The sequence below is a fragment of the Scyliorhinus torazame genome, chromosome 3, assembly GCF_047496885.1.
Source record: "Scyliorhinus torazame isolate Kashiwa2021f chromosome 3, sScyTor2.1, whole genome shotgun sequence".
NCBI lineage: Eukaryota > Metazoa > Chordata > Chondrichthyes > Carcharhiniformes > Scyliorhinidae > Scyliorhinus > Scyliorhinus torazame.
Window position 1 is genome coordinate 294,973,261 of NC_092709.1, and position 14,719 is coordinate 294,987,979.

At 43.3% G+C, this 14,719-nt stretch overlaps 1 protein-coding gene across 2 annotated transcripts in view; it reads right to left on the bottom strand.

Moving 5' to 3' along the window:
• LOC140409179 (mothers against decapentaplegic homolog 4) overlaps window positions 1-14,719 on the bottom strand; it is a 140,809-nt gene that overhangs the window by 38,691 nt on the left and 87,399 nt on the right. For both annotated transcript variants that reach the window (XM_072497413.1, XM_072497414.1), the window contains exon 8: window positions 9,509-9,559. In XM_072497413.1, the coding sequence (XP_072353514.1) occupies window positions 9,509-9,559 (51 nt within the window). The remainder of the gene's footprint in view (window positions 1-9,508; window positions 9,560-14,719) is intronic.

Below are 14,719 nucleotides of genomic sequence, written 5' to 3' on the forward strand. Positions count from 1 at the left end.
CTCTCCCTCAGACTGATCTGTTCCCTCCAAGAATACTATTCACGACGCCCTATGCTGCTCTCGCTCATGTATTTGTTGGCCCCTTGTTCCGCACTGTAACCAATCACTGTTTGTCGATGTACCATTTGTCAATGCACTCTGTCGATTATCAATTTTTTGTCTATGTACGTACTGTGTACGTTCCCTTGGCCGCAGAAATGTACATTTCACTATACTTCGGTACATGTGACAATAAATCTAATCAAATCATTGATTAGGCACTTTGTAACCGTCCGCCATCAACACTTGCTCAACAATTTCAATCATAAGTGCTTTCTTATTTTTTTTTAAACAGTGGGTGTTGATAATGGTTCTGTTGTTGCCAGTTACAGATCCTCTGGAGTCATCTTGTTTCTTTTGTTCCAACATCTTCCCCTTTTGCCTTGCATTGCACCCCTTCTGTCATTTGATGAGGCCTGATTTCCACCCTAACGCAGACTTTTCTCTTTTGTTCATTTATCCCCTCCCCCTTTTCCTGCCTCTGAGCTTGATCAAAATATTTTCCTGTTCTAATGAATGGTCATCAACCTGAAACATTGTAATAATAATCTTTATTATTGTCACAAGTAGGCTTACATTAACACTGCACTGAGGTTACTGTGAAAATCCCGTTTCCACACTCCGATTTCTGTGCGGGTACACCGAGGGAGAATTCAGAATGTCCAATTCACCTAACAGCACATCTTTCGGGACATGTGGAAGGAAACCGGGGCACCCGGAGGAAACCCATGTAGACACGGGGAGAATGTGCAGACTGCACAGACAGTGACCCAGGAATCGAACTTGCGACCCTGTCGCTGTGAAGCAACAGTGCTAACCATTGTGCTACCATGGCGCCAAGTTTTAACTTTGTTTGTCTCTGCACAGATCTGCTTGAGGTGCTGAGTATATCCTACTCTTTTCTGATGCTATTATTATAGATTTTTGGTGGATATTAAGGGATATGAAAGAACAGTGGATAAATGGAGTGGAGTTAAAGCTCACAATGACCTAATGATCATAACTCAAAATGTTTGAGGGGCAAAATAGCATATTTCTGTTTCGAAATCAAATGCCGGCTATTTTACTGTAGTATATTTTTCTTCCATGTCTTTACTATGATTAAAGTCAGCTTTGTTTAAAGAAGTAACCCAGACTGGGAGACATGCGTTTTACTATTCCTAGAAGCAGAGTGGCTGGTTTGAGAGACGTTACGTAAATAGAAACAGAAAATGCCCGCAATACTTAGTTCTGTTGAAAGGATTTAAACCTGAGACGCAAGGTGGAACTTAATGTGCCCCCCCCCCCGCCCCCGAAACAGGGCAAAGTGAAACTATAGGAGGTGCAATCAGGTGGGAAGGTGTGGGTTAAAGAACTGCTGCCTTCCACTCCCCGATCAAATTAAAAGTACATTTGTCATTGGTACTTAACCAGTGGCGAGCAGGGGACTCGATGGCCACCCAGCAAACACGTCCGAATCACCTGCAGCCCTTTGGGAAGGGAGGGTGGTGTCTTTTATTATTCATGGACAATCTGAGGCCAATTACCTGGCATTGGGAAGGGGAGCCCCACAGGAAGCCAAACCCCTGCGCTTCCTGTTGACCCCTCCTCCTCACCACCCGGGAAGGTGACCCCTCTCCATGACACATCCGGTCCACACACATCTATATCTGGGGACTCATTTGCAATTTATGGTCGAGCTCTCTGCAATACCATAGTGGCCACCATTAAAGTGGTGCTGCTGGTAATGCAGAGCTGCCTGGCTCCATTGACCGCAGCTCTCAGGGGTGGGATTTCCACCCTACTCTGTGCTTGATGATACAGGAGGCCCGAAGCTGTCCAGGTAAGCCCGATTAGCTGGCAATTGCATCGAGGTTTCCGGAGAGAAGCGGTGTGGAGGACCCGCTGATTCCTCAACCAGTTGGCGAGATCCCTTTTGTCTACATTAAATTCCACCTGTTATCTCAAAGGAAATGGATTAGGCCATTCAGCCATCAGGCCTGTTCTTCCAATCATGGCTGATCAGACACTTTACACCCACTTTCGCATAGTCCCTTGCGTTATTGTTAATGAGAAATCTATCACTCTCTACCTTAAAGATGCACAATGACTGAGCTGCTACAACTCTCTGGGGTAGAGAATCCCAAAGATTCACAACCCCCTGTGTAAAGAAATAGCTTCTCGTCTCAATCCTTAATGGCATCCTGCTTATTTTGAAATTATGTCACCTGGTTCTAGACTCCACAATCAAGGGAAACATCGTACTCGCATCCACCATGTCTATTAGAACATAGAACTTAGTGCAGGAGGAGGCCATTCGGCCCATCGAGTCTGCACCAATCCACTTAAGCCGTCACTTCCACCCTGTCCCCGTATCCCAATAACCCCATCTAACCTTTTTTTGGACATTAAGGGCAATTTAGCATGGCCACCTAACCCGCAAGTCTTTGGACTGTGGGAGGAAACCGGAGCACCCGGAGGAAACCCACGCAGACACGGGGAGAATGTGCAGACTCTGCACAGTGATCCAGCGGGGAATCGAACTTGGGACCCTGGCGCTGTGAAGCCACAGTACTATCCACTTGTGCTACCGTGCGGAGTCTGCACATTCTCCGTGTGTGCGTGGGTTTCCTTCGGGTGCTCCGGTTTCCTCCCACAGTCCAAAGATGTGCGGGTTAGGTGGTTTGGCCATGCTAAATTGCCCATAGTGTCCAAAATTGCCCTTAGTGTTGGGTGGGGTTACTGGGTTATGGGGATAGGATGGAGGTGTGGACCTTGGGTAGGGTGCTCTTTCCAAGAGCCGGTGCAGACTCGATGGGTCGAATGGCCTCCTTCTGCACTGTTCTAGGATTAATTAATATCTTTCCTGAGATAAGGGGACCAAAACTTCATACAGAATCCCAGGTGCGGTCTAACCAAGCTCCTAAATAATTGAAGCAAGACCTCACCACTCCTATAGTCAAATCTTCTTGTGATAAAGGCTAACATTCCATTAGCCTTCCTAATAACTTGCTACACCTATATGCTAGACTTCAGTAACTTATGGACAAGGACACCCTTTGTACATCTACATTTTCTAATTTCTCACCATTTTGTATATCTGTTCCTTCTACCAAAATGGATTACCTCACATTTTTCTGCATTATGTTCCATCTGCCATGTTCTTACCCACTTATTAATTCAATCCAAATCCTCCTGAGACCGCTTTACATCTTCCTCACAACAGACATTCACACCTACCTTTGTATCCTCCACAAACTTGGGAATATTACATTACATTTGGTCCCTACATCCATATCATTGCTCTATATTATGAACAGTTGGGGCCCCAAGTACTGATCCTTGTGGAACCCACTAGCTACTGCCTGTCAACATGAGAATGACTCATTGTTACGAACTACGCTGTTAAATGCGAGAGTATGCCAAAGCCCAGAAGGTAATTTGGAACATTGTTCATCATGGTGTATGTGTTTTCTCTGGTATGCGAGGAGCAGTGTACTACCCAGTGAGGAACAGTCAAGACGTTGTGTTAACAATTACAAAGACAAAACACTAATGACAAGGAGAAGGACTATAAAATCCTCTGACACTGATGCCCAAACACACAATTTCCCATGTAACTATCCCTTGGTCCCAACTACCTACATTTACCTGAACTCAGACACACCTTTCCCCAAAGAACATCTAATTTTACATAACTATATGTGCTAAATTCAGCAAGCAATTACCACAACCAGGTTAACGTGGCCACATCTGGGAAATATTCTTCAGGTTCAGCAAGACAGAAAATGGCTGCTTCTTTCAGGAGACTGTCTGCAACTTGATGTAGTTCTGATGTTGGCTGCGCCTCTCTCTATCGTTGATCTTCTATAGTTGTACTATTTCTTTCCCTTTGATGTTATTCACTCTGTGGAGGTGGCTTTTGGCAGACATGTGCCAATTTCCTTATTTCCACTTCGAAGTTACTACCTCTATAGCCCCAATGTTTTCTCTCATCACAAATATAAAATACTTGTTTTCCACTGATCGGCAAATTCGCATCTCATCATTTCTCCAGACGTCTGCCTCAAATCAACCCCCTGTTTCACTCTTTTTTTGATCTTACCCCATGTGCTTTTATTTTGCTAATTAACCTCCTGGTTGGGACTTTATCAAAAGCCTTCAGAAAGTCCAAATATACTACGTCCATCGACTCTCTTTTATAAATTTGTAAGTGACATCTTAAAAAAACTCCCAAGTTCGTCTAACATATTTTGCATTCATAAACCCATGCACCTATAGAAGCTTTTACAGTCTGGTTTTTCTGTTTTTTGCTAGATTGCATTCATATTCTGCTCTTCCTTTCTTTACCAGTTTCTTGGCCTTCCTTTGCTGTATTCTAAAAACCTCCCAATCCTCAGGTGTACGATTATTGCTGGCAACTTTATAAGTCTTTTCTTTGAATTTTGTACAATGCTTCACTTATTTTATCAGCCATGTTTGACTGGCTTTTTTAGGTTAAGTAATATATGGTTGTACGCTATGTAATAGTTCTTTGAAGATTATCCATTGCTTATTCACAATCATGCCTTTTAATGTATTTTCCCAAACCACCTCAGCCAATTTTGTCCCTGATGCTTTCACAATTTCTTTCATTCTCTAACATCATGACTTCAGATTGAACTTCCTCACTTTCAAACATAATGTAGAGTTCCATCATATTGCGTTCACTCATCCTTAAAGGTTCTTTTACAACTAGATTAATTAGTCCTTTCATTACATAATACTAGATCTAGAATAGCCTGTCCTCTGGTTGACTCCTCAATACACTGCTCTAGAAACCCATCCCTAACATACTCCAGAAACCCATCGTCCAGTCTACTTGCAGATTGAAGTCACCCATGATCAGAGTATTGCCCCGCTACATGCTTCGCTCGTCATCTGATTAATACTATGCTCCACATTACCATTACTATTTGGTGGCCTATAAACAACTCCAACCAATGTCCACTTCCCATTGCTGTTTCTTAGCTCTTAATTTTTCTCTCCTTATATGTTGTCAGATCAGAGTAATTCCAACATTTTCCATTCATTTTTCATATTTCCAGCATCCACTGCATTTTGCTTCTGTATTTTATGTATTAACACTGGTTAATTGCAAAATCATTTGGGCAGGTATCACAATTGCTTTCTGATACTTGATGGATGACCGTATTCTGGAAATGAGCCACTGCAGCAAAAGGAACTGTTGTCAGTCAGATAACAGATGGGCATATCTGGTACTTCATAGATAGACACTACTGAAACTTCAAGGAATACCACCTTAGAACTGCAGACATTGAGGGGGATTTTGCCAGTACCTTGGAGGAGTGCTGGGAAAATGGCAAAGAAAATGTATTGGACCTACTCCCCAACATCTTCCCACACTTCTATTGTGAGCAGTTTCAAAGCAGGGAAGGTAACCCAACCAGCACTGGCAGGAAGGCATTCAAGGTAGTTGACACCTAATCAATGGGAATTTTCCCCAGATTTTGTAATCTTCCCAGAAGTGAATATGATCCCTTCAGTGAGCAGAACTCAGAAGCTCACCAGAAGTGAGCACACGGTAATTAGAAGGCACTGGCCAGTTGGCATTTACGCGCAATCTGACCTTTTTTGAAAAGAGTACGTCAGCGATTATGGCCAAGCACAGAACTACAAGTGCAGTAGTTTTTTGTGGAAACTGTTGCTACTGTAAGTGATCAGATCAAAGAAAAGTCTTTTGACATGTTCAGCCTAGTCTTCTTTTACTCACATTGCTTCATCATATCCCAATATCCCAATCAGTGCAACTGCACTCCCACTGTAGCAAAAGTGAAAGCTGTTGGCCTCCCTCATCTCAGGTCCTTACTGTCCCTCCTGTCTCCTCAGCCTTCCCATTGTCCTAACAGGGCAGTGATCTCAGAAGTATATTTTTAAATGGTCTTCTCGGGGAAGATCCCACCCGATATCACGTTACATGCATGTCTGGGTTCACGACCTGGAAATCAGCCTGCTGTCAGTATTCATGAATAGGAAAAGTCAGCCACTGCATCTGCAAATTTTTTTAATTTTGAAAATATATATTTAATATTCTTTGTACTCTTCAGCCTGCAAATGCACTAGAACACATCTACAATCGGTTCTGCAAAAACTATTGAAATTAAGATAATTGTTAGCCAGGCAACAACTGGATGTCGTCAGAACTTGTTAGATGTATGCTATTGACACAGCAGGAACTAATCCCTAACTATCAGAAAGTGCTCCTGGTGATACCAGCGTGTATGGCAATTGATCAGATTAATATAAAATGTCATCTCCATCTCTTCCCGGTCAATTTGTCTCTGGAAGTAGATACAACGGTCCAGAACGTCCTCAGAGTGCCGGGGGGGGGGGGGTTTGTTGGATGGTCCCCAGCCCAGCGCAATTGTCTGGGGATGTAGCACTTCTGGACAATTTCCGGGTAAACCCTTACGTGCGAACTGCCTAGAGCGATTCCCCAGCACATCATTGTGATACCCGCTAAATGCGATGCTGGGGACCCAGGCAGTTATGATATAATGAAAAGCTCAATTCAAATATTTACTGAGGACTTCACAGCACAGGAACAGACACATTCGAGTCAACGGGTCTGTAGTGGCGTTTATGTTCCACACAAGCATATGTCCACTTTGTTACACAATCACCTGCAAAACTTTATTTTTCACTCCTGAGCCTTTACTTCACCCAGTGTCTCCCAAGGATCAATCTATCTTTCTCTTCCCATTTCTCATCAACCCTTAGCAACATCAGCCAAAGACAGCAGTTTTCATCTGTACGCTGCCAGCACCAATTCCACCTTATCACCACCTCTCCACTACTGCCTACTGTCTCTAAATTGTCACACTGCTTCTCCGGCATACAAATGTGCAGGAAATTCCTCTAACTAAACATTGGAAAAACTCGTCATCATCTTCGGCCCTGCTGGAACCCCAGCCACCAATTCATTCCTCTCCCTAACAATTGCCGGAGTTTGAACCAGACTATTTGCAATGTCGTATTTAACCCCAGACTGCATATGGTGCCACACCAGCTGCGGCTATCTCTGAAACATCGACTGACTCTGCTCTACCTCAACTTATATATGTTGATGAAACCATCATTCAGTCTTTGTTACCTCCACACTTGACTATTTCGATGTCCTCTTCATTAGCCTCCTACATCCTATCTCCAAACACAAGGTCATCCAAAACTCTGCTTCCCGGGTCCTAACTTGCACCAAGTCCCGTAAATTCAGCGCCTCTTATTGGGAGGATGCAGTCGAGGAAGGTGGCGGGGCCGGATGGGTTTCCGGTGGAATATTATAAAAAATTCAAAAATAAGCTGGTACCGCTGATGGTGGGGATGTTTGAGGAGGCGATAGGGAAGGGGGAGTTACCACAAACTTTAGGGCAGGCATTTATTTCCCTGCTACTTAAGAAAGATAAGGATTCGACGGAGTGTGGGTTGTATAAGCCCAATATCACTTTTAAACGTGGATGCAAAGATATTGGCGAAGATACTGGCAGGTAGGCTAGAGGAGTGCCTCCCGAAGGTGATAGGTGAAGATCAGACGAGGTTTGTGAGGGAGGCAGCTCTTTTCGAACATTAGGAGGGTATTGAACGTGGTTATGGCACTGGCTGAGGAGAAGGAATCAGATGGGCATGGCATTCGACGCCGAGAAAGCCTTTGACCGGGTAGAATGGGAGTACTTGATGGCAGTCCTGGAGCGGTTTGGGATCAGACCCAGATTTGTGGACCGAGTAAAGCTACTATACAAGGGGCTGAAGGCCAGTGTCTGCACAAATAACATCAGCTCGGAATACTTTCCACTCCACCGTGAGACTAGGCAGAGATGTCCTATGTTCCCCCTGCTGTTTGCACTCGCGATTGAGCCATTGGCCATCGCATTAAGAGGTTTGGGGATATGGAAAGGTATAGTGCGGGGGATGGTAGTGCATAGGGTGTCCCGAGATGCCGATGACTTGTTATTATACCTGTCGGAACCAAGTGTGTCAATAGGGGGAATAATGGATCTGCTTCGGGTGTTTTGAGTCTTTCTCGGGGTACGAATTAAATCTAGACAAGAGTGAATATTTTGTGGTGTCTCGGCCAGGGGTGGGGGGGGCTGCCATTCCATAGGGCACGGACTCACCTTAGCTACCTGGGGGTGCAGGTTGTTTGGGATTTGGGGGGGGGGGGCTCCGTAGATACAAATTTCTAGTTTGGTGGGGAGGGTGAAAGCTGATCTGGCAAGGTGGGATGGTCTCCCTCTGTCACAGGCGGGTCGGGTACAAGCATTTAAAATGAATGTGCTGCTGCGATTCCTGTCTATTTTCCAATGCCTGCCGATTTTCCTGCCAAAGGCATTTTTTAGAGAGATTGAAGGGATGATTACCTCGTTCACATGGGGAGGGAAGGTGGCCAGAATTAGAAAGGTGCTACTACAGGGAGAAAGGCAGGCAGGGGGTTTGGCTATTCCGAACCTGATGAATTATTACTGGGCGGTGAATGTGGAGAAGGTATGGAGCTGGGTCAGAGGGATTGACTCCCAATGGGTCAGAATGGAGGAAAGTTTGTGTAGGGGGTCGGGATTGAAGGCACTAGCAACAGGGCTGCGCCAGACGGTCCTGGGGAGATACTCAGGGAGTCCGGCAGTAATAGCTTAGTTGAGAATTTGGAGGCAGTTTCGCCAGCACCGGTGGACTGAGTAAAGCTACTATATAAGGAGCCGAGGGCCAGTGCCTGCACAAATAACATCAGCTCGGAATACTTTCCATTCCACCATGAGACTAGGCAGGGATTTCCTATGCCCCCCCGCTGTTTGCACTCGCGATTGAGCCATTGGTTGGGGCAGGGTCAAGGGAAATGCCGACTCGGGGGAACCATAGATTTGAGCCAGGAAAGTGGGATGGAAATTGCTCGACTCACATTTTAAAACATTAATAGCTGCAATTGCTCATTTTCTCCAAAAGGTTGAAAAATTGTCTGATCGCTCCCAGAGAAATAAAGTAGAATGCTGGTTCTTTAAGGAAGGAAATACACCATCCTTACACAGTCTGACCTATAAAGTAACTCCACACCCATAGCGACATGTTTCACTTTTAACTGTCCTCTAGCATGGCCTAGAAAGTCACTGGATTGTATTGCCAGCGATGCCCACAGCCTGTGATTGAATAATAGAAATAAATTCCTTTTCCTAAGCAAAAGTGAAAAATCGAAAACCCATTATTAAGGACAGGTATTTCCTCTACTGTAAGGACACTGACCATTATTAAAATGATGATTCAATTACATCAGCTTGCATCAAAGATAAGCTTCACTTTAACCTGGTAGTGCAGCTTCCCCAAAGTTGGGTTTGCAGTAAATGCCAAGCCAGCTTTTTTGTGTGGCTTAATTTTTCTAAGGGTTACGAATGACAAGACAAATTTATTCAGCAAACGGCAATATCTGAATTTAAAAAAATGTACTAACCTGGATGATTGGATATGGGAGGCTGGTAGGCAAGTTCATTATGCACTGCCCCTAAGGAAGAAAGTTGGTACATAATTTCATACTTTAAACATACATAAATAATTTCTAATAAAAGTCTGTTTAGTAAGTTGGTAATTTTGTTTGTTAATTTGGCATGACCTGTAGATATTTTCTATAATTTCTACACGAGAACAATTCTGAACTGATTGACTAAGCATTGTCAAACGTAGGTCTAATAAAATCCACATGATAATAACGTGAGGCAGCAAGAGGGAATTGCCAGACAGACCAAAGGAATTCCATCCCTTCAACACTCAGTTGATGTTGAGGAACTCTTCTTTCTAGGTTCTTTTTCAGGCACTGTGTTACAATTTCTATTGTGCTTTGTTGTTTCTTATACCATGTGTAGATTATACTCTCCTCCTTCCTGATACATCATCACACTTAAAAGTTCACTCTATAAAGAAACTAAGTTGTGCCACAACACTGACAACATGCAGCCATTTTCTATTTTAGCTGCTGTGTACCATCTGCACTAAACATCCAAAAAGGTAGGGGAGCAGGAAGGTGAAAACAATTATTAAGCTAAGCTAAGCACATATGAAGTTCTTAGGTGCTGAACTGATTGTTTGACCTTTTACTTGACTTTCTGGCAATCCCTACAAGCTATGAATATTTCATATGCAAGGAATTCAACAGAAACAGGCAATTAATTGGAAATGCAGGAATAGAATACTTGATACAAATGTCATAATCTGGTGAAAATGGAGATATAAATTAAGTGGCAAACAAATCCAGAGCTTCTTGGGTGAAAAAGGAAGTAGACATTAAAATAAGGGGAAAAAATTGTGCTTACAACAGGTGTCAGGAAGAAAATACAGAAGGTACAGAGGGGAGGTGAAAAAGCACAATAGAGAAGCAAAGATGGATTATGTTGGCAGCCAACATAAAGGGGAATCTCAAAGTCTTCTACAGGCATATAAATAGTAAAAGTTGACAAGAACCTAGACCAAATGAGATGCATCCAAGGATATTGAAGAAAGTGAGAATGGAAATTGCAGGGGCGCTGGCCATAATCTCCCAGTCTTCTCCCGGCCAGAGAACTGGAGTTGCAACTGTTCCCGCTCATAAAGGATCAAGAACAAGAGGGCACAGATTTAAAGTAATTTACAAAAGAAGCAAATGTGACATGAGAAAAGAAACTTTTTCACACAGCAAGTGGTTTGGATCTGGACTGCTCTGCCTGAAGTGTGGTGGAGGAAGGTTCAATCGATGCATTCAAGAGGGCAGTAAATGATTATTTGAATAGAAACAATGTGCAGCGGTGCAAGGAAAAGGCAAGGGAATAGTCCTAAGTCATGATGCTCATTTGGAAAGCCGGTGCAGATACAATAGGTCAAAATGGTCTTCTTTTGCACCATAACAATTCTGTGATTCAGACTATAAGTTATTTACTGTTTATTCCTATGCATTTTCAAATTTTAGATCAGTAATAAGACCCTAAGACATAGGAGCAGAATTAGGCGACCCGGCCCATCGAGTCTGCTCTGCCATTCAATCATGGCTGATATTTTTCTCAACCCCATTCTCTTGCCTTCTCCCCATAACCCCTGATCCCCTTATTAATCAAGAACTACCTATCTCTGTCTTAAAGACACTCGGTGATTTGGCCTCCACAGCCTTCTGCGGCAATGAGTTTCACAGATTCACCACTCTCTGGCTGAAGAAATACCTCCTCATGTTGTTTCCTCTTTGTACCCCTTAAACATTTATGATTGGTTGATCATGATGGACAAGTGTTTCATAATTCAACTATAAGGAACAGTACTAGCACTTAAAAGTGTACACTTAAAACAACAATAATAACAACAATCTTTATTAGTGTCACAAGTAGGCTTACATTAACACTGCAATGAAGTTACTGTGAAAATCCCTTAGTCGCCACACTCGGGCGCCTGTTCAGGTACACTGAGGGAAAATGCAGAACGTCCAATTCACCTAACAGCACATCTTTCTGGACTTCTGGTAGGAAACCGGAGCACCCGGAGGAAACCCTTTTTACATATGTATACTAATAGGTAGTGACCACCATCAGGTTATTCAACTGCGGCGGAAATCAGAAGTAGTCCACTTTTCAGCCTTCATGCCAGTTTCAGGCAGGAATCATGGCTGGGGTCAGCAGTGGTATTTTATCATTTCACCACTGAAATCAATTGCAATGCCCCTTTCCACTGCCATGTTTGAAAACTCTTAGCTAGCACAGAACAGACTGGGGTTCCTTTATATGTCTCAGTATCACACCACGTGATGCATTTAATCCAAACCACTATTTTTTTTTAAGCAAGCAAAATTGTGGTGCTCGTTAAATGAGAATTAGCAGCCATCTAAACTGCCACATTATTTTAAATATTACAAGGGAATGGTTATCTGTGTTCTCTTTGATTTTGCCTCAGACATGAAAGTCACTACCCATATCTTGTGTCTAAATTTAGTTGATTATAGGTATATTACTTCACATCACTGCTGTAAAAGTTGAATCAGCTTATATATCTCCAGGGGGCCTGAATGGCACATTACAGTTTTCACATTTGGGTACGTTTGAATTCAGCCTGATCCAATGAAAATCAGATGTATTGTGGTCAGTGAAATATATGTGGGCAGTTTTCCATCAGGTTCCTGCAGGGTAAAACTGGAAAATATTCCTCAAAAAAAAAAAAGCCGCAACTGTTTTCATACAAGATACTGATTGTTCTTATTGTGGCTGTGAGAAACTTTGCTATTGTACAGCAAGTGCTTTCAGCTTGCAGCTAACCATGCTATGATCAGCCATGATCCTATTTAAAGATGGAACAGGCTTGAGGGGGCGTATGGCTTATTCCTGCTCTTTATGTAGTGCAGATCACTACAATCACCATTCAGGATTCAAAATGAATATTCCATCCACCACAGAGAAGCACATTTTGTAGGCCTTTAATGTAAATGAAATTATCCACCATGCAGTGTCCAATTTTCTTGGATTAGTGACTGGGAGGAAGGAAGCAAATGTACTGTAGCCAAATTTGCAGGCGACACAAAAATAAGTGGAAAGGTAAGTTGTGAGAGGGATACAAACAGTTTGCAAAGAGATATTGATAGGTTAATTAAGCGGGCATAACGTTTTCAAATGGAGTATAATGTGGGAAAACGTGAAGTTGTTCATTTCGGAAAGAAGAACATAAAAATAGAAAGGGAGTCGGGGGTACTTGTGCATGAAACACAAAGCTCGCACACAGGTGCAGCAGATAATCAGGAAGGCTAATGGAATGTTGGCCTTTCTTTCAAAGGGGTTGGAGTATAAGAGTAGAGAAGTATTTCTGCAACTGTACAAGGTACTGGTGAGACCACGTCTGGCGTACTGTGATAAAAGCAAACTACTGCGGATGCTGCAATCTGCTTTAACAAAGGTTTGGAATGCTTTGACAAAGAGTCATCCAGACTCGAAACATTAGCTCCCTTTGTCTCCACAGGTGCTTTCCGACCTGCTGAGATTGTCCAGTATTTTTTGTTTTTGTTCCGGAGTACTGTGAGCAGTTTTGGTCCCTTTTTTAAGGAAGGTATTATTTCATTGGAGGTGGTTCAGAGACGGTTCACTAAGATGATCCCCATTATGGAGGGGTTGTCTTATGAGCAAAGGTTAAACAGGTTGGGATTCTACTCGTTGGAATTTAGAAGAATGAGAGAATCTCATTGAAACATATAGGATTCTTAAGGGGCTTGACATGGTAAATGCTGAGAGTATGTCACCCCTCATGAGAGTCTAGGACCAGAGGCCATAGTCTCAGAATAAAGGGTGCCAATGTAAGAGAGATGAGGAGGAATTTCTTCTCAGTGGGTTGTGAGTCATTGGAACTTTTTGCCAAAGAGAGCTGTGGGAGCAGAGTCCTTGTATATCTTTAAAGCTGAGCTAGCTGGATTCTTGATCAGTAGGGGAATCAAGGGTTATAGGAAAAGGTAGGAAAAGTGGACGTGAGGAATGTCGGATCAGCCATGATCCTATTGAAAGGAGGAGAAGGCTCGAGGGGCCAAATGGCCTACCCCTGTCCTATTTCTTATGGTCTTATGGATTCTTATCTGCAAGTAATACTTGTTTAAGATTATTTTATGCGAGACTTTCCCTCTCTCTCAGTTCTAATGAAGAGCCAAGCAAACTCAAAACATTAATACCGATTCCTTCTACCTACAGATGCTGCCAGACCTGCTGAGATTTTCCAGCATTCGGTTTGTTTCAGATTCCAGAATCCTCAGTATTTTGCTTACTCTCTCCTTTAACAGCACTTTCCAAACCCGGAACCTCTGCCACCGAGAAGGACAAGGGCAGCAGGTACCTGGGAACACCATCACCTGGAGGTTCCCCTCCAAGTCACTCGCCATCCTGACTTGGAAATATATCGGACGTTCCTTCACTGTCGCTGGGTCAAAATCCTGGAACTCCCTCCCTAACAGCACAGTGGGCGTTCCTACACCAGATGGACGGCAGCGGTTCAAGAAGGCAGCTCATGATATAATATCACTGAGGGTGCATGGGACAGCTCCCGCTAAAGGACTAAACTTTCAGGGTTCTTTTTGTTTGTTTAGTCCCAGGGGTATTTTTATTCTTGTTTTTTTTCTACATACATAAAAAAAAAGAAAGAACCCACGCAGCGCTCACCAGAAGGTACAAGCAGGAAGAAAAAAGCCACAAGGGTCCGGACCGACGGTAAGCTGAGGCCTGTGGAAGAAATAAGTGTGCAAGGATGTTATAACCTGCCTACGTACCATTGGCTGGGGACTAATGACAATCCCACAATCCTGTGAGAGTATGAGCTTCCCCAATGAGGGGGGCAGAGAAACCATTAGTAAACTCCTAGTATAAATAAAGCTGGCCAGTTCAGGAACCAGCAGGAAGGAGTATGCAGCAAGGGAAGTTACTGCTACTGTTATATATATGTTATTGTAAATCAATGTTATTACTTTGTATCCTTAAAACTCGTGCTGGATTCTTCGTGGCCCTCACAAAAGAGAGGAGCTGGAGAATTTTTTTTTTAAAAAAGGTGCGCCCCCCTCCCTCCACCCAGACCATCGAAGGCCTGGAAAGGGAAGTGAAGGAGCAGAAAAAAATGATTCTGGAGTTGGAGAGGGCCGCCTCGGACCAGAGTGACAGGATGATAACCCGAGGTCAAAAGGTTAGTAACG